This window comes from Pagrus pagrus, assembly GCF_965226575.1.
Source record: "Pagrus pagrus genome assembly, chromosome: 1".
Classification (NCBI taxonomy): domain Eukaryota; kingdom Metazoa; phylum Chordata; class Actinopteri; order Spariformes; family Sparidae; genus Pagrus; species Pagrus pagrus.
In genome coordinates this window covers 717,091-736,907 of record NC_140185.1, presented here as the reverse complement: position 1 = coordinate 736,907, position 19,817 = coordinate 717,091, and the positions used below count along the sequence as shown (strand labels likewise).

Here is a 19,817-nt window from a genome sequence, read left to right as displayed (position 1 = left end):
TGAATATTGGCTGCGACTTTCTCAAGTTGAAATTGACAAACATCTTTTGTGTAATTCATGGCACAACTCTAACGGGATCCAAAAAGATGATTAATCATTCTCCATTCACTACCATAAAGTACTTTTTTTTTCCAAAATAAGGACCCATGTTGGCTCATTGGAATGGGCGTGACTTCGGTTCTCTATAGCTTGTAATAGCTTGATCTGTTGCATACTAGATGTCTTCCTGTTCTGCATGTCTGCACAAATATTAATCTGAGTTCATTAGTTCAGTATTATTTCACAATGTCAAACTTCTCTGAACTAATTTCTGACATAATCAAGCTGCATTGAACCATTCAGCCAGTCTTGGAAAATCCCACCTGAAACAGGTTTAGGTGGATTACTGCAAAATGGATTGCAATATAACCAGAATTATTTAAAATGTGCTATCATAATTTATTTCATTATTAAGCAGTTTGTGAAATCATGGAATCCTGCTCCATTGGAAAATCCTAGAAGAAGAAGCCAACTGTCACAAGACAGCATATGGAGAAGTTGCTTTCTGAGTTGTTAATGTCAGAAATTAGTTCAGACAGTTTGAAATTGTGGAAGAGTATATGTGTTAAGCCAAGGAACTAAAATTAATATTTTGTCCAGACACACAAGACAAGATGGCATCATCTATTGTGCAACAAATCAAGCCATTACAAGCTGTAACTTGCAAATTTCCAGAACCCAATGAAAGATCAGATAAGACCACAGCCATTGGAAAAAATGTGTAATTGGTAATATATAATTATAAATACAGTGTGTGTGTATGTATATATATATACGTAATTTATATTTCAATATTTTATTCAATCATCTTCAATCATCAACAGACAAATATGACAAAGTAAGCACTGCAGGCCATTATTCCCCAACATAACCAAGTTTTAACTAGTAATCTTTGTAAACACATATATTACATTTGGGTGGGGACAAAAAATAGACAGGACTTCATTTCAGAGAAGCTGGCGATCAGGAGGCCATGTTACTACAGAGGGAATTTCTCTGTATAGCATCAAGTTTCACTTTCACTTTGGTGAAATTGTTTTGTCCCCCAGTTTAAAACACAGCAATGATCTGCCTCATCCTGGTTGTTTACTGTTACTTTTAATCCGTTGATGAGGACAAACTAGTAGGACCAGCATGCCAGTAGCATAACAACATAGCAGCTTCGTCTTTCGGCGACCTGATCAGTGGGGGTCCCCAACACGTCACACAGACAGACGGTGTATTGACACTCCCACATCGCTGCACCAACCTGTGGCGTTTCACCTCACCGCCAGATCCAGTGTGAATCCAGCCGCCACGGAATGCTTCCGCTTCAAGTGCTCGAACATGGCGGTATTACTGCTTATGGATGGAAAGTAGCTAGTAAGCTAAATCCGGTACAAAGCATCTTCTCTCATCTTGAGACTAATGTTATTTTGTACATTGTCCCTGATACAAATAAACTTACATCCTCTCGACGCACATTACCTAAATCGATGTATTTACGTAATTGATTAACTTGACGCGTCGCACCAGCCCTAAAACAACCCCAAAAGTGTGTTTTTCAGCTCTGAAGCTATATTTAACAAGGTCTGGGGCACTCATTTTTTTATGCAGGACCAAATAACTTCTGGATGTGACAGAACTACATTAATACTACACAGAACCAAAATGTGGTTGCAAGACAGTAAGATACTAGTGGAGATATACATTTATGAAAATGTCAATTTTTGGGGGGATAAAAAATGATTTACTTGTATTAATTTGATTACCATTAAGCAACAACTATTTAAATGAATACATGTTGCCAAGTTTCTTTAGGGTGTGTTAGATGTTCAAGACAAATTTCAACCCAATCCAGTGAAAAATGAGTGATTGGTGAGGTTTAGAATACACATACAGAGAACCACAAAATGCTGAAATTTAGCTCTGAGGGACAAACTTTAAAAATTAATGATTTAAAACGTATTTGGAGTATTTTTATAGAAGTTTCAATGTGAATTTTGTCAAGAAAATCCATATCGTGAATTGGGGAAAGTTCTGGATTTTGGGTGGGTTGGCATGAAATGACCCATTTGTATAGATAGAAGGGCACATTTTAAGGGAAAGTGGGCTACATGCATCTTCATGGAACGTGGACTCATTTTAAAACATCATTTACTGACTGAGAAAGGGTGAAAACATATGGGTGGCAAGGGTGGTGAGTGACTGGGATTACCTGTCTTCTGGTCTGTTTTCTGCTTGCTAGATTAGTTGAGCATGTATCTGTCTATCTGTCTTTGTGCCTATGTTTGTCAGTTACATCATCTCAGCCCTGTGTCTGCACCAACACAAATATAAACACAGACATCTTTTTTGGAATGACCTAATGACCCTTGGGTCAGCCCCGAAGTGTCTGTGTTATTCAGTAAGCCTATAATGCAGATAGACAGCTTAATCGCTGTGGTTGTTCCATCCTGTGTGGAAAGCCAACATGCTTTTTTATATAAACTTAAGTCACACTGACTACAAACAACTGAGTTGTTTTGCTTGTAGTTCCTCCTTCTACAAGTTATTATCAATTAAAATGTAAAAATGCTGTTAGGGGAATACATATCTGTTGATAATATGTTTGGATTTAGAGGATACGGCTGGTTGGATGTTCTAAAATTACATGATTGTCAAGAAATCCTATGAAAAGTCCAAAACCAAGAATGTTTGTCTGTCAGTACTTTCTAACATCTCTACCCTGCCTGTTGATTCTACTGAGTCTTCAACACTGGCTCACCAAGATGTCGTGTTGTTGTTGTTGTTGCACATTTGATTGGAACACGGAACTTTAATGTGTGATTGTGTACAGGTGTTCACGAGATACCAACCTTTCGTGAACTTGTGAATTTCGCCAGCTGTCTTCTCTGCGCCAAATATCAAGCTTCCAGCTTTTACTTCCAGGGACATAGACGTCGGAACTAGGGGTGCGGGGGGAACGGCCGCATCCCCTCCCATCCGCCCACCCCCCCACCCCTCCGCACCCCATCAGCCTCCCTACCCACTGCATTACGCTTTCAAAAAATAAAGAATCTGACTTACATTTATCTCTTTCATATAATTAATGCATAGATCTATGCTTTTGATGTGACATGCAGCCTGCCTGACTACATACAGTAGCCTAGGCATCTGGCATAGGAGTCAGGCTGCATATGGACCTGGTGCGCTCCGAGGTGGAGCAGTGTTTTGATCAGGACTCCGCATAGCTGCAGGGCGAGAGCAGGCAGTTCTTGAGGTGGCTCAGGGGAAACGAGTGGATGTGGGTTCACCGGAACTGACCCCCTTTCTACGAGAGCGGCTAAGCCTTGAGCTGGACATACTGAGGGATGTGTGTAGGGGAAGAGAAGTTAGCACCATCCAGGATGTTGTGTCCATCCTGCATACCTTGCAGCCCCAAACCCGCTCCATGCTGTCCGAGGTGGAGAAGCTCATTAAGCTGTGTCTGGCCCTGCCAATATCTGTCGCAGCATCCGAGCGCTCTTTCTCAGCCTTGCGCAGGCTGAAAACCTGGCTGCGCAACACCATGAAACAGGAGAGACTTACACATTTGACCGTTATGAACGTTCACAGTGACCTTATGGATGAAAGCGATGCTTAAAATCTTCATCATTAGGTCAACTGAGAGAAGGTCCACTTTTGGAAATGCATGAAAGCCCTGAGTCAGGAGCACAGACTTTTCTTTTTTTCATTCAAGGGTACAAATAATGCTGTTATGTGCCTTAAATGGCTTGATTTAGTTATCAAAGTTTCATTTTCTTAACAATAAAGATGCCATGAAGCTGATTGTGAATAATGCAGACATGATCATCTGTCATTGATATAAGTAACAGGATTTTCACTTTTTAAAGGTTTGCTAAAATTGAGATCAGCGCATCCAAGCCCATCATTCCATTCAGAGAAACAGTTATACGTCCTCCAAAAGTGGACATGGTGAATGAAGACCTGGGCAAGCAGCAGAAAGTAGCCATCATTCACCAGGTGAGTCAACCCCACAGTAACTTAACTGAAGTCCATGTCAATGTATAAGCAGTTCTTGAAAGCTTCTGTGTTTTCTGTAGCAAGCATTTTGTGTCTTCTAGGTCTTTGCCCAGAGATGGTAGACAGGAGATGATGTCTTTACAGTTTTGTTTTGAAGTAACGCGTTTTACATTGCAAGAGAAGAATCATTTGGAGAATTGGGCATTAACAAGGAGCAGTGGAGCAAGGAGAAAATTTATTGGATTACTGATGAACTCAAAAATAGCCTGTGTTTATGTATGTATGTCTTAAAAGGTGAAAGAAGAGGCCTCTCAGGGCCGTTTGTCTGACACTCTACATGTGGACCCAAGCGGTCTGGTCACCCTCACCACTCCTAACAGATTGGCCACCGTGAGCGTCCGGGCAATCCCGCTACCAAAGGGTAAGATGTGGATACACATCAAAAAGGCTAAAGGTCTCAGAATGCTTTAGACAAACAAGGTTGTTTGTTGTGTCATCCATGTCTAAAGGTAAACGTTTGCATGCTGTTCCAACTAACCACACCACTAGGTCCTGCCATCATAGCGAAGGGCAATACACAATGAGTCACACGAACAGTCACAGGCAGTCAATGACCTTAGATGACTCCTGACCAAGTATAACTACCAGTGTCATCCACGCTATCATTCCCACAAAGTCTTCTTGAAGCTCACAAGATTCCAAGTGACTGAGAACTCTGGCAGTCATCCAGGGCTCATAGAACCGTGGTTACATCTGTTTTTTCACCATTCGAAGAAACCCTCTGTACTGAGAAACCATCCCCTCTCAGCTACAGGGCATGACATCTACTGTCCTCAGCATGTGGAATGGTAAGACCTTCAGGAAATTATTGAGTTCCCTTAGGTCCAGTATTGGGCGAAGTCTGCTGCCTTTCTTTTTGACAAAAAAGTAGGTGGAATTGAACCATCTGGGTTGTGACAGTGGGCCCACCGGTTCAATTGCACCCATGGCCAGGAGGGCAGATAACTGCTTGGTCAGGGCTAGGATTTTTTCCTGATTGTTACTGATGGTCATTTTGACCCAACTGGAGGCTGGAGACCGACATTGGAATTGAAGCTTGTAACCCTGAGTTAAGATGGACACACAGCTGCTGCTGGGAGAAATAAACAACAGCTGGCCTGGAGGCCTCAGTCCCTGGCCCCCCAGCCTTTGGGGGCCCTGAAGGGGGCAACAGTTAAGCTCAAAGGCTCTCTGTGAACCACTGATGCCTCTGATGGCTGACTGGGTGCTCTGGGGGCTGGGAGCATAGATGAAGAACCCCTAGGCCTAGTAGGGGGTGGCGTGTCCCTGCGCAAACCTGAAAACTGCTGTCCCCCCTCAGGCCTCAGATTCTCATCTGGGGAAACTGTAGCAGGAAGCAGGAGCAGCAAGTGTTCGCTGCTTCACAACAGAGCTCCGTAAGCCTACTTTTTTTACCCAGTTTTAAAACGTTTTAATCACTCTAAGCATTATGCCTCTGGCTAATGTTTGCTTTTAACGCTTGTCTTCTACTGGGTGAAAGTTTTTTAGTCATCGGACATTTGGATTTTAAGTTTTTAAGTTTTTTAAGAAAGGCCCGGTGAGCCGCCATGTCAACACTGGACGTTGCTGGCTCACCTGGAGAAATGGAACAAACACTGAATAAAGCATTCAAAAAGATCGCTGACCTTCTCGAGGACATTGAACGGATGTCGAACGAGCTGCAGAGGAAGTATTACCTGCTGACCACCCTCAGGTCCCGTTTCCCGGCGTTAACCAGCTGGCTGGAGACCTCACGGGTCGGTGAGTTAGCACCACAAAACACCACCTCTGCACTCGGGCACACAGTTCTCTGTGAGCCGTCCTCCTCCGGTCGGCGGCCCACCTGCTCCACTCCAAATAGGGGGACCCCCTGGACCGAAGTGGTCGTCCGCGGGCGGAAGAGGGCTTCGAGCGGGATTCATGGCGGGGCTCTTTCTCCCCCGAGCCTACAGCTCTCCAACAAGTACACGGCTCTGTCCGTGAGCGAGAAGCCGGTGGGCCGGGACCCGCACCAGGAGACACCACCTGTTCCTGCGGCCACAGACACCATGCCCCCGTTGACGGACACCACAGCCTTCCCTCCACTCATGGCTAGCTGCCCTCCAGCAGGTGGATGTCCAACACGGGGCCGTCCGCCTCCGCCGTCCTGCTCCTCATCCCAGCGCAAGCGGCTCGTCAGGGACGTGGTGCACTGGCACTCCTCCCGTTCTCCCCACCAGGCGAGGGATCACACCCGGGGCCCTGGTGTGGGTGGCGGGGTGGCTAAGCTGGCTTGCACCCCTGAAGACCGAGCGGGCGCTCCCACAACCCTGGTCATCGGGGACTCAATTGTGAGGCACGTCCGCATGAGGGGGGCGTTCACCATGTCGTTCCCCGGAGCCACCGTTTCGCACATAACGTGGAAAATACCCGACATCCTGAGCTCGCATCTGCAGACAAAAAGGATTATCATCCACGCAGGCGCAAACGACATCACCAGGCAACAGTCCAAACTTTTAAAGCGAGACTTCTCCCACCTTTTTAACACTGTCTCACAGTCCCAGGTGGCTGTTTTTATCTCCGGCCCCACCCCCACCTGCGGCAAAGGGATAGGCAGCTTCAGCAGGCTGCTCAGCCTCAACACCTGGCTCTCCTCTGCCTGCAACTCACACCATGTCGGCTTCATCAATAACTTTGACGTGTTCTGGGAGAGGCAACATCTTTTTGGGTCAGACGGGCTTCACCTGAACAGAGCAGGTGCCCACATGCTGTCAACCAACCTGGCACACCGCGTTCAGCATGCAAATCTCCCCAAACCCGCACCAGCTGCTCTGTCCACCACAGATTGATGTCCCCAGGTCCATGCCCCCATAATCATTCAGTTCCACCTCTGACCATCATATACGCAACACCGGACTTGGACCTCATATTCACACCAACATTTCACCCATTCCCGTAATCATTACACTCCATCACCACATCAGACACTGCCACACTACCCACTCTGTGAACTTTAATAACCTTAGTCTGCTCACAGAACAATCCACCTCCCCAGTCAACAAGCCACCTGTCACCATCAACATGGCACTTTTTAATGTTCGCTCTCTTTTAAATAGAGCTTTTTTAATGTATGATGTGATTTTGGATAATAAGTTAGACTGTCTTCTTTTAACTGAGACATGGCTCCGATTCTCTGCATTACTGTATATAGACCACCCCATCACTCTAGTTCTTTTATCAGTGAATTTTCTGAACTTTTATCAATTATTCACACCTCTTATAGCAGGATTTTAATAACTGGTGATTTTAATCTACATGTTGATGTTACCTCGGATCCGATATCCAGAGAGTTTTTAAATCTTTTAAATTGTCTTGATTTTAAGCAGCACGTCACGCAGCCAACTCATTACAGAGGACACACCCTGGACCTGGTCATAACCCATGGCCTGTCAATCGGTGTGTCCTCTGTTGTCGACCTGGCTGTGTCTGACCACTACTGTGTATTTTTTAACATCACCAGTTTTAACCAAGAGGAGGCCCCAGTGAGAACAATGAGGAGGCACTATCTAACTTCTGAAGTGGCTGCAAATTTTATGGAGATTTTACAGAGCACTCCTGCAGAAATTTTACCTGCACCCTGTGAATTTATCGTTGATAATTTTAACAGTAGACTGAAGTCAACTCTGGACTCAGTAGCTCCACTTTTAACAAAAACAATAAAAAGAAAACCTACACCCCCAAGGAGAAAAAACGATGAAATCAATGAAATGAAAAGAAAATGCAGGAGTGCTGAGAGAAGATGGAGAAAAAGTAAATTGACAGTTCATTACGAGATTTTACGTCAACAACTCAAAACCTACAATAATGCAGTCAAAAAGGCACGAATTTCCCATTTCTCACAACTCATCACCAACCATAAAAACAACCCCCGGTTCCTCTTCTCCACTTTTGATATTTTAACAGGCTCTAAATCCAATAAAGTTTTTATGACACCCACAGATGATCTCTGCGAGAACTTTGCAGACCACTTCAGAACCAAAATCAAGGACATCAGATCCTGCCTCTTATCCCATCAAGTTTTATCTGTTAACACACCTGAACTGTTGTCCTTGCCTGAGGAAACACTGGAGAGTTTTGCCCTGGTTGATGCAAGGACACTTGGTCGAGTTTTCTCCCAAGTAAACCCAACAACCTGCCTTTTAGATCCAATTCCCACATCACTCTTAAAATCGTTTTATGGATTCTTTGAGGAACAGTTTTGAAACATCATGAATTGCTCTCTTCAGACGGGTGTCTTTCCCACCGCCTTCAAAACGGCGGTGGTGAAGCCCCTTCTGAAGAAGAGCAATTTAGACCCCAACGTTTTTAATAACTACCGCCCTGTATCCAACTTACCGTTTTTAAGTAAAATTTTAGAAAAACTGGTTTTTAACCAAGTTAATGACTTTTTAAACAGAAATAACATCTTAGAGAAACATCAGTCTGATCCTGCATTGGCTCCCCGTCCGCTTCAGGATCGATTTTAAGGTTCTTTTACTGGTTTTTAAATGTCTTAATAGCCTTGCGCCCTCTTACTTATCTGACCTGCTTTTACCATATCAACCCTCACAGACCCTGAGGTCCTCCGGCACCGGCCTTTTATCCATAACAAAACCAAGAACTAAAACCCACGGTGAGGCGGCATTTAGCCACTACGGCCCCCACCTGTGGAACAGCCTGCCGGAGAACCTCAGGTCTGCAGAGACTGTGGATATTTTTAAGGGAAGGTTAAAGACACACCTTTTTAATCAGGCTTTTAACTAATATTTTAAATTCTTCTTACGTTCTTATGTGGTTTCATCTTATTTAACGTTGTTTCTTCTATCTTGTTTTTTAAGACAATATTAATCTTAAATAATTTTATTTGTTTGATTTATCCTTCGGTACTATTTTATTTATTATCTTACATATTTTAATCTTTTTAACTGTTCACTCTTTTTATTCATCTTTTGTCAGGGTTTTTATCCTATCTTATGTTTTAAGTTTTTAGGTTTAACTCCAGTGTTTTCCCCAGGGGGGTCCTCCACACTGGGAGTAGTGCCTGGGCTGCTTCTGGGGGTGCTGTCCTTGGGTCCCTTCGGCCCGGCCGGTTGCTGTCTGTCGGGGTCGGGGGGCCTGGGCACTGGTGCCCCCTGTAGCACAGCCTGTGACTCCTCCCAGTGTGGACGACCCCAAAGGTGGCGTTTCCTCAATCCTCAGTGCCATGCCATGTCTCCCTATTGTCAGTAGTGAGAGTGTGCAGGTGTGTGTGTGTGTGTGTGTGTGTGTGTGTGTGTGTTTGTGTTTGTATGTATGTGTGTGTGTGTCTGTGTGTGTGCATGTGTGTGTGTGTTGTGCTGCACAGCCGTGTATGAAAAGTGCTATATAAATAAAGTTTGATTGATTGATTGATTGATAAGGGAAGCGATGGTAGGCTCAATCGCTGGCATGCGGCCAAGGCCAAATTTTGCCACATCCTGCATGGCCGCCAGAGTTCAGGCATCGGATGCTGGGCAAGAGAGAGCCTTAAGCCCTTCAAAGACAGAGATCCCACTATAGCACTGCAATGAAAGTTTGCCTCTAGACCGCCTTTTTTTGTTCACACTGAACTAAGCAGCAATCGCATAAATCAGCTACATTTTATTCATCATACTGGAATTGTGGAACCAAAAGTGGCTTGACAGTACACATCATAACGTTGAGATCGGTGGGGTTTTTTTTAGCATCTACAAATGTCTCAGCAAACTGTTAATAATTATGTGGATTGTTGTGATTGAGATTCTGACCCATCATGCATCGTGGAAAGTGAAAAAGATACGTTTTTTTTGCGGACCCTATTTGGCTTTCACTCATGGAGAGGTATGCTGTTTTCCATGAGAGAGTTCAGTGAAGATTCGTTTGGGAGGGCTGACTGGGTAGCAGTGAATTTTCCACATTAAATTTTATGATTTTATTTTCTATACAAAAAAAGACAGTAAGTACAACAACACAATAATGGAAGGTGACAAAGACATCCGAGTTAAAGTTTATTGTTCTTTTCTGGGCAGACAGTGACTTTTCCACATATAAATTCAGCATTTTTTCCTCATATAAGATGCCAAAGACACTGCCTGCTATCACATTACTGTTGTTTGGTCTAGTAATGTTGCTTTACTGGGTTTCCTTTATTTTTAACATCTTTCATTTTGAGTGAATGTCAAATCAAATCAAATCAAATTTTATTTGTATAGCCCAAATTCACAAATCACAGTTTGCCTCAGAGGGCTTTACAATCTGTACAGAGACGACACCCTCTGTCCTTCGACCCTCGATTCGAGTGAGGAAAAACTTGCCCCAAAAAAGGCCCTTTTAACAGGGAAAAAATGCGGAAGAAACCTCAGGGAGAGCCACAGAGGAGGGATCCCTCTCCCAGGACGGACAGACGTGCAATAGATGTCGCATGTACAGAGCAGATCAACGAGATCACAATGTATTCAATTATAAGCGATGGTTGACAGGAGTGAAAGTACACAAAGATGTATTACAGCAATAATGATGAAATGCACATGGAAATGTGATTACTAGTGATAACAGTAGTAATGATCAATGGCAAGGATGGTATGTAGCAATGCAGTACGATAATAGTAGTGGAACGTATGTAACAGAGATGTGACTAATATTAGCGACAGTAGTGGTGGGTGTCAGGCAGGGTCATGGCAGTAGGTGCATCCACGATCAGGCAGGGCCATAGCAGTAGGCGCATCCACGATCAGGCAGGGCCATAGCAGTGGGCGCATCCACGATCAGGCAGGGCCATAGCAGTGGGCGCATCCACGATCCACGACCCGGGCGCGGCCAGGATCCAAGGGAGCCTGTAGGACTAGAAAGCACAAGGACTCCGGGGAAGAAGCAAGTCAGTGACATGCAGAGATGGGGCATGTATACAGGCATAATGTATACAGATGGAGAGGAGAGGAGAGGGGAGGAGAGAGAAGCTCAGTGTGTCATTGTCCCCCGGACTAGGCCTATAGCAGCATAACTAAGAGCTCGTCCAGGACAGGCCTGGGCCTGTCCTGGACCAGCCCTAACTATAAGCTCTATCGAAGAGGAAGGTCTTAAGTCTACTCTTAAAGGTAGAGAGGGTGTCCGCCTCCCGGACCCAAACAGGAAGATGGTTCCACAGAAGAGGAGCTTGATAACTGAAGGCTCTGGCTCCCATTCTACTTTTGGAGACTTTAGGAACTACAAGTAATCCTGCGTTCTGGGAGCGTAATGCTCTAGTTGGGTGATAGGGTAATATGAGCTCCTGGAGATATGATGGTGCCTGACCATTAACAGCTTTGTAAGTGAGGAGAAGGATTTTAAACTCTATTCTTGATTTTACAGGGAGCCAGTGCAGAGAGGCCAGTACAGGAGTAATATGATCTCTTTTCTTAGTTCCTGTCAGTACACGTGCTGCAGCATTCTGGACCAGCTGGAGACTCTTTAGAGACTTGTTAGGGCAGCCTGATAATAGAGAATTACAATAGTCCAGTCTGGAAGTAACAAATGCATGGACAAGCTTTTCTGCGTCTTTTTGAGACAGGATGGGCCTGATTTTTGCAATGTTACGTAGATGAAAAAATGCAGACCTTGAAATTTGTTTTATGTGGGAGTTGAAGGACATATCTTGATCAAAGATAACTCCCAGATTCCTGACGGTGGTGCTGGAGGCCAAGTTAATGCCATCCAAACTCGCTATATCATTAGATAATGCATCTCTAAGGTGTTTAGGACCAAGTACTATAACTTCGGTTTTATCTGAGTTTAACAGCAGAAAATTGCAGGTCATCCAGGTCTTAATGTCCTTGAGACATGCATGGAGTTTAGTAAGCTGATTAGTTTCATTTGGCTTTATTGATAGGTATAACTGTGTATCATCTGCATAACAATGAAAGTTTATGGAGTGTTTCCGAATTATATTTCCTAGAGGGAGCATATATAAGGTGAATAGTATGGGTCCAAGCACGGAGCCTTGAGGAACACCATGATTAACCTTGGTATACAGGGATGACTCATCATTAACATGTACAAACTGAAATCGATCCGATAAATAGGACTTAAACCAGTTTAATGCGGGTCCTTTAATGCCAATTAAGTGTTCCAGTCTCTGTAGTAGAATATGATGATCAATGGTATCAAATGCAGCACTAAGATCTAGTAAGACCAGGACAGAGACAAGTCCTTTGTCAGAAGCGATTAGGAGGTCATTTGTAACTTTCACCAGTGCCGTCTCTGTGCTATGATGTGCTCTAAAACCTGATTGAAAATCCTCATATAAACTATTTTTATGAAGAAAGTCACATAGCTGGTTGGCGACTGCTTTCTCAAGGATCTTGGAGAGGAAAGGGAGGTTGGATATAGGTCTATAGTTGGCTAAAGTTTCTGGATCAAGATTAGGCTTTTTAAGGAGCGGTCTAATTACAGCTAGTTTAAAGGATTGTGGTACGTATCCTGTTAATAGAGACAGGTTGATCATTTCTAGTAAAGATGTGCTAATTAAAGGTAAAGTTTCTTTCAGCAACCTAGTTGGGATGGGGTCAATTCACCTCTGTCACAGCTCTGCTACTACCTCCGCTGGCAGATCACAGGCCTAACAAAAATGTCCCCCATTCCACCTCTGTAACTTTCGTACAGACGGCTATGCAGAATATCAGCGCAATATTCCAGCCTTGAAAAGGCAATGTGAATTGGGCTTTATTACCCAGGAGGAGTGGGAACCAGGCTCGGCGGCATGGGAGGGCCGCTCCTCACCACAGTCATTGAAGAAAGCAGGTGACACTGCTAATGACACAATGTCTTCCTCTGGCACCAGCTCAGGCATGGGTGGAGAGGACGAGCCAGCACCCTCCGCACCAGCACCAGGATGCAAGGACAGACTTCATCTGGGCCAGCTCAGCAGTTAGCCAATCCACTTTAGAAGACAGTTTGTCAAACTGTAGCCTCCACTGCACGATGCCTGGGTTGGTAATGTTGGGCTGAAATCAATTGCTCTGAGAAGGGGAGGCCTGCATCACCCAGTAGACGCTCCACATGGAGCGGCGATTCATGAACAGGTCCTCTGAAAGGCCCTTCCTCAAATGCTTGAGGCCAAGACAAGAGGGGCAAAGGTCATGTTCGTCTTCAGGTTGAAGAAGAGTCCACTTGTCCAAGGCGAAGCCTGAAAGGCGAATCCACCACTCCAAGGGACAGCTTGTTGCAGCCTTTGGAAGGTGAGCATTCCAAAAAAACTCCTACCGATGTGATCACTAGACTACACGCAACAAGCTGTCAGTAAACCTAATGTCAAGTGATTTAAATTGGTACTACTGCAGTTGACCTGGGTCAAGGTGATAAGGGGGCTGATCGCCCGGATGACGGCAGTAGTTATACCTGGTCGGGGGTTCAGAAAGGTTGAAGTAGAACCTGTTTGCTGTGTCGGGAGAGCAGGTTCAGGACCACTGAAATAAAACTATCCACAGAATACTAGATATGATTTGAGAAACCACATTTCTTTACATGAGCAATGAATGAACACTGAAAGTACAGAGTTGTGGAGGGTCTTTATCCTAATGTCACTGTTCCATGAAAACATATCAATGTTGTTTCTATCCTGTCAGAAGTGACCGATCTGTTGGAGAGTAGCACAGAGCTGATAAGGACTCTGGAGCAGCTTAACATGTCTTTGAGGGAGGGTAAGAGTCTGGACATCAGCCTTAGGACCCTGGAAGCTATCACTGGACTCAAGGCCCAGCTGGAGAGTCTGCTGCCAGGGAGGAAGTGGAGGAACACTGTGGAGCGTATCTGGTCCTTTGGGCCTCGCAGGTCTGGTTCACATGGAAAATACCCCTCTAAGATAGATTTATAGTAACATCGACATGGTTCAGAATAAACATTATATGGACAATAAGAAGAACAGTGTACATTGACCTTTTTTAGCTACATTAAATAAATCCCACCAGAGCCTGCAGGGGTGTAATTCCACCCTTTGCTGATTGACTTTTGTATATTATACTGAGTTTTCCATTTCAGCAATTGTAAGATCGTAACAGTCCCTGTAGGTAATCAAACAAGTAGCTGAAAAAAACAAAGCATGATTATTCAGTTCTCTGCCTCAATATATAGGTTGTAAATGAGAAATTAGCTTGGATCTATTGTAAAGGTTAATATGCAGGCTGTTGCCCATGGCGTTGAACACAAACACACACACACACACAGATATATCACGAATTCTGTAGTTCCCCTCATTTTAGCCTCTTTCAGCTCAGTGCTTCCATTTTATGGACCACAAGTTAACTGTTTTGATTCAGTCTCTCATCAACCTAATTTCCAGCAGCAGGCAGCTGCATTCAATCAAAAAAAAAAAAAAAAGGCTCGATACACCCACTATAAACAGACTGCCTAGCACCAAACAGAAAGTACAAACTAGCTGGTAAACTAAATGGAGCATTTAGCAGCTAGTGAAACAAACATGACTCCGAATTAATGCTAACATCGCTCTGTGTCTGCTTGACCTTTAAAGGTATAGTTGGTAATGTTGGAGAGCTAGCAAGATTTGAAAGTGGCACCTCGTCTAAGCTCCACCCCCTTCTCCCCCTCCCGTCAGTGCTCCGTCCAAAGCCCCGCCCCCACAAACTTGAACGCGCATCAGACAGTCCGTCAGCAGGGCAGAGGAGAGCCGTTAGCATTGGGCTAATACAAGCTACAAAAGTAGCTAAGTTGGCTAACGTTACATATTTCATGAAAATAACAAATCCCCCCGAAGCAAAACAAATAATTACCTGTCCAACAGAAAGACAGCAACCTCTGCATCACTTCTGGAAGTGCTACTTTTGGCTGCATTTCCTCTGCCATTGTTGTCTCTTGCTAACTGTGCTAACTCTTCTTCTTCTGCTGTTTATGGCTGTTGGCAAACAACTGTTAGGTGTGCATTACCGCCACCTTCTGACCTGGAGTGTGTATCTCCTGCTAACTCCATATGGAGTGTGCTGAATATATCCGGCAACACGTGACACGTGATGAGTGCGCGCAGGGAGGAGGGGGGGGGGGGGGACGGACGGACAGAGGGGGGTGCAGGCAGGACGAGACATGAAGGCATCTGATTGGTTCCTTCAACTCGGACCGAGAGGGAGGGATTGGTCAGAGTTTTTACAGGCCTGCAGCTGCCACAGAGGTCTGATTTATTTCGTTCCTTTTTCTGAACACATTATGTATGGACTACTCTCAGGGTGGAAAGACCATTTCACCCAGTATAACAAAAAGTGTTTCTGAACAGGATTACCAACTATACCTTTAAATAAGAAAGGTCAAGTGTTGGCCAAGTGGCCAAATATTCTTAATTAATGCAACTTTTAAGTATAGGCAGAAGTATATTATTTCTTCCCATCTCAAAACACATAATTATTCGCACCAATTTTCACTTAAAATTATGGGTCGTGTTTAGAAAATCCTTTATCCTTTGTATGAACACAAATGATTCGAGTACCTTGTTAAATGGTTGTCACCATGTCACTGTCCTTGTTTCCAGATATGGTCCCAACATTTTGCTGAACGGTGTTGAGGGCTACCAGCGGCCCTCAGTGTGGCAGTGTCTGGCTAGGGGAGACAAAGCTGGTGAGTCTGGAGTTCAGACTATACGGGACTTTGATAACAGCATTGTCAGTGGTTTCCAGCTAGCAACTCTGTCAGGGCCCATGTGTGAGGAGCCATTGATGGGAGTTGGCTTTGCTGTTGAGAGGTGGCACATTCAGTCCTCAGCCTTGTCACAACATCAGGACTCCTTGGAGGAAGACTCCATATCCAGTGAGGCTTTAGTAGACAGCAACATGGAAAGAAGCATAAAGACATCTGCACAGATGGAGGGAATGGCAGCAGGGCTGAGCCAGGCCAGGCGCAGGCCAGAGGCTGCCTCTACAGACTGCTACGGGCCAGTCTCGGGCCAGCTGATCGCTGCCATGAAGGAGGCCTGCCGTCACGCATTCCAGGCTCAGCCCCAGAGACTCATGGCTGCAATGTATACCTGCGAGATCATGGCCACTGCTGAGGTCCTGGGTAAGTGAGCATTGTTCTACAGCTAAGCAGACAGATAAACTCTTTGACAATTGACAGGTATAGTCTGGTTTATCAAGAAGTTTCCTTCAAAATATCAAAATAAAAGTAAATAAAATAAAAGTTTAATTTAATTGGCTTTGTACAACACAAGATTGTATAATAAGGCTCCACTTGTAGAAAAACAAACTTTTTGAGGAGTTAGGGAGTCTCACAGTCTGAGGAAAAAAGCTGCTCCGTAGTCTGGTGGGTTGGCGCTGTTGATGAGAAATTGTTTCCAGAATTTAGCCTTCTTAAGTGTCCTACAGAAAGAAAGTGTTTCTGAGCTTTCTTTACCAGGGTGGAGATGCGTGATCTGTGATGTTGATTCCCAGGAACCCAAAAATTGTTCATTTGCTCCACCTCAGCTCCACTGAATTTCTCCTCCTCCTTGGTTTTGTTGGCATTGAGCAGTAGATTGTTCTCTGTTCACCACTCTGCAAACATATTTCCTCCAAATATGAACTCCCAGAACTCTGTTGTAAAGTCATACACTTTACAACCCAGTTCAGTCATGGGTGTACAACATGAACAGGCACAAGACCCTGGGGGTCTCTGGTGATAAGCACTAAAGTAGAGGAGATGTAAGGTGTGAGGAGCTGGTATTGAATGCTGAACTGAAATCAACAAACAATACGTTGATATAGGCATTGTTATTTTCAAGTTGTGTGAAGACTGAGTGGAGAGCAGTGGGGATGGCATCCTCTGTGGATCTCTTGGTTTTGAATGTGAAGCTCGCATTTTTAGGTCAGTTAACCCGGGTACTGCATGTTCTAGCATCTGATCAGTCCCTGCTGAGTCTCCTAAAGCATTGCTGCTGTATGGGCCCTACTTAATTTGCTTTCGACAGGCAGCTTGAGATCAAACCGAGGACAATTACAGTTACTTGGATTGCCTCTTACCAACTAGGCACCAGGGCACCCAAAGAGGCAGTTTAGACCTTTCAACATGTCGGGTGGGTTTTCTTTTCTGAAGACCGTGGCCCCACTGTACAGATGTCATTCACACTTGACTGAAATCTGATCGCAATGAGAGCCAGACTACCTCTAGATGTGATCTAAGATATGATGGGAATTCAGTAATGTTCTAAATGCATTCATACCTGTGTAAACAAGTTTTTTTCTTGTTTTTTTTTTGCCTATCCAGCTAAGATATCCAGACACGGTTTGTATCTGAGGAAAGAATCCCACCGATTAACCTTAATTATCCATCCATCCATCCAATTTCTTCCGCTTATCCGGGGCCGGGTCGCGGGGGCAGCTGCGTGAGCAGGGACACCCAGACTTCCCTCTCCCCGGACACAGGAACCCAAGGCGTTCTTCCTCGGGGTCTCCTCCCCCCGGTGGGGCATGCCTGGAACACCTCCCGAGGGAGGCGTCCAGGGGGCATCCGATACAGATGCCCGAGCCACCTCAGCTGGCTCCTCTCGATGTGGAGGAGCAGCAGCTCTACTCCGAGCCCCTCCCCTGCGAAGGAAACTCATTTCGGCCGCTTGTATCCGGGATCTTATTCTTTCGGTCACAACCCAAAGTTCGTGACCATAGGTGAGGGTAGGAACATAGATTGACCGGTAAATCGAGAGCCTCGCCTTGCAGCTCAGCTCTCTCTTCACCACGACGGACCGATACAACGACCGCATTACTGCGGCCGCCGCACCGATCCGCCTATCAATCTCACGTTCCATCCTTCCCTCACTCATGAACAAGACCCCAAGATACTTGAACTCCTCCACTTGAGGCAGGATCTCTCCCCCAACCCGGAGGGAGCAAGCCACCTTTTTCTGGTCGAGAACCATGGCCTCAGACTTGGAGTTGCTGATTCTCATCCCAGCCGCTTCACACTCGGCTGCAAACCGCCCCAGAACATGCTGGAGGTCCTGGCCCGAAGGAGCCAACAAGACAGCATCGTCCGCAAAAAGCAGGGATGAAATCCTGTGGCTCCCGAACCAGATCCCCTCCAGCCCATGACTGCGCCTAGAAATTCTGTCCATAAAAATAATGAACAGAACCGGTGACAAAGGGCAGCCCTGCCGGAGTCCAACATGCACTGGAAACAGGTCTGACTTACTGCCGGCAATGCGAACCAGACTCCTGCTCCGGTCGTACAGGGACCGTACAGCCCCTAGCAGAGGACCGCCGACCCCGTACTCCCGAAGCACCTCCCACAGAATGCCACGGGGGACACGGTCGAATGCCTACTCCAAGTCCACAAAACACATGTGGACTGGTTGGGCAAACTCCCATGAACCCTCGAGCACCCTGCGGAGGGTATAGAGCTGGTCCAGTGTTCCGCGGCCAGGACGAAAACCGCATTGTTCCTCCTGAATCCGAGGTTCGACTATCGGCCGAATTCTCCTCTCCAGTACCCTTGAATAGACTTTACCAAGGAGGCTGAGGAGTGTGATCCCCCGATAGTTGGAATACACCCTCCGGTCCCCCTTTTTGAATAGAGGGACCACCACCCCGGTCTGCCAGTCCAGAGGCACCGTCCCCGACTGCCACGCGATGTTGCAGAGACGTGTCAGCCAAGACAGCCCCACAACATCCAGAGACTTGAGGTACGCAAGGTGGATCTCATCCACCCCCGGTGCTTTGCCACTGGGCAGCTTCCGAACTACCTCAGTGACTTCAGCTTGGGTGATGCATGAATCAACCTCCGAGTCCCCAGCCTCTGCTTCCTCTAAGGAAGGCATGTCAGTGGGATTGAGGAGATCCTTGAAGTATTCCTTCCACCGCCCAACGATATCCCCAGTTGAGGTCAACAGCTCCCCACCTCCACCATAAACAGTGTTGGTGGAGGGCTGCTTCCCCTTCCTGAGGCGCTGGATGGTTTGCCAGAATTTCCTCGAGGCCGACCGGTAGTCCTCCTCCATGGCCTCCCTGACCCTTTCCCAGGCCCGAACCTTTGCTTCCGCGACCGCCCACGCTGCAGCACGCCTGACCTGCCGATACCCGTCAGCTGCCTCAGGAGTCCCCTGAGCCAACCAGGCTCAATAGGACTCCTTCTTCAGCTTGACAGCATCCCTTACTTTCGGTGTCCACCACCGAGTTCAGGGATTGCCGCAACGACAGGCACCGGAGATCTTACGGCCACAGCTTCGGACAGCCGCGTCAACAATGAAAGCGGAGAATAAGGTCCATTCGGACTCAATGTCCCCAGCCTCCCTTGGGATCTGGTCAAAGCTCTCCCGGAGGTGGGAGTTGAAGACCTCCCCGACAGAGGGTTCCACCAGACGTTCCCAGCAGACCCTCACAGTACGTTTAGGTCTGCCAAGTCTATCAAGCTTCCTCCCCTGCCAGCGGATCCAACTCACCACCAGGTGGTGATCAGTTGACAGCTCAGCCCCTCTCTTCACCCGAGTGTCCAAGACATACGGCCTGAGGCCAGATGACACGACCACAAAGTAGATCATTGACCTCCGGCCTAGGGTGTCCTGGTGCCACGTGCACTGATGGACACCCTTATGCTTGAACATGGTGTTCGTTGTGGACAAACTATGACTAGCACAGAAGTCCAACAACAGAACACCGCTCAGGTTCAGGTCGGGAGGCCATTCCTCCCAATCACACCCCTCCAGGTAACACTGTTGTCGCCCATGTGAGCGTTGTCCCCTAGCAGAACGATGGAGTCCCCGGTTGGAGCACTCTCCAGTACTCCTCCCAGGGACTCCAAGA

At 46.1% G+C, this 19,817-nt stretch overlaps 1 protein-coding gene across 3 annotated transcripts in view; it reads left to right on the top strand.

Annotated features, from left to right (window-relative positions):
* Positions 1–19,817, top strand: part of efl1 (elongation factor like GTPase 1) — a 189,906-nt gene that overhangs the window by 153,114 nt on the left and 16,975 nt on the right. For all 3 annotated transcript variants that reach the window (XM_084353472.1, XM_084353473.1, XM_084353471.1), the window contains 4 exons: positions 3,894–4,023; positions 4,318–4,444; positions 13,677–13,881; positions 15,584–16,107. In XM_084353472.1, coding sequence (XP_084209598.1) covers positions 3,894–4,023; positions 4,318–4,444; positions 13,677–13,881; positions 15,584–16,107 — 986 coding nt within the window. The remainder of the gene's footprint in view (positions 1–3,893; positions 4,024–4,317; positions 4,445–13,676; positions 13,882–15,583; positions 16,108–19,817) is intronic.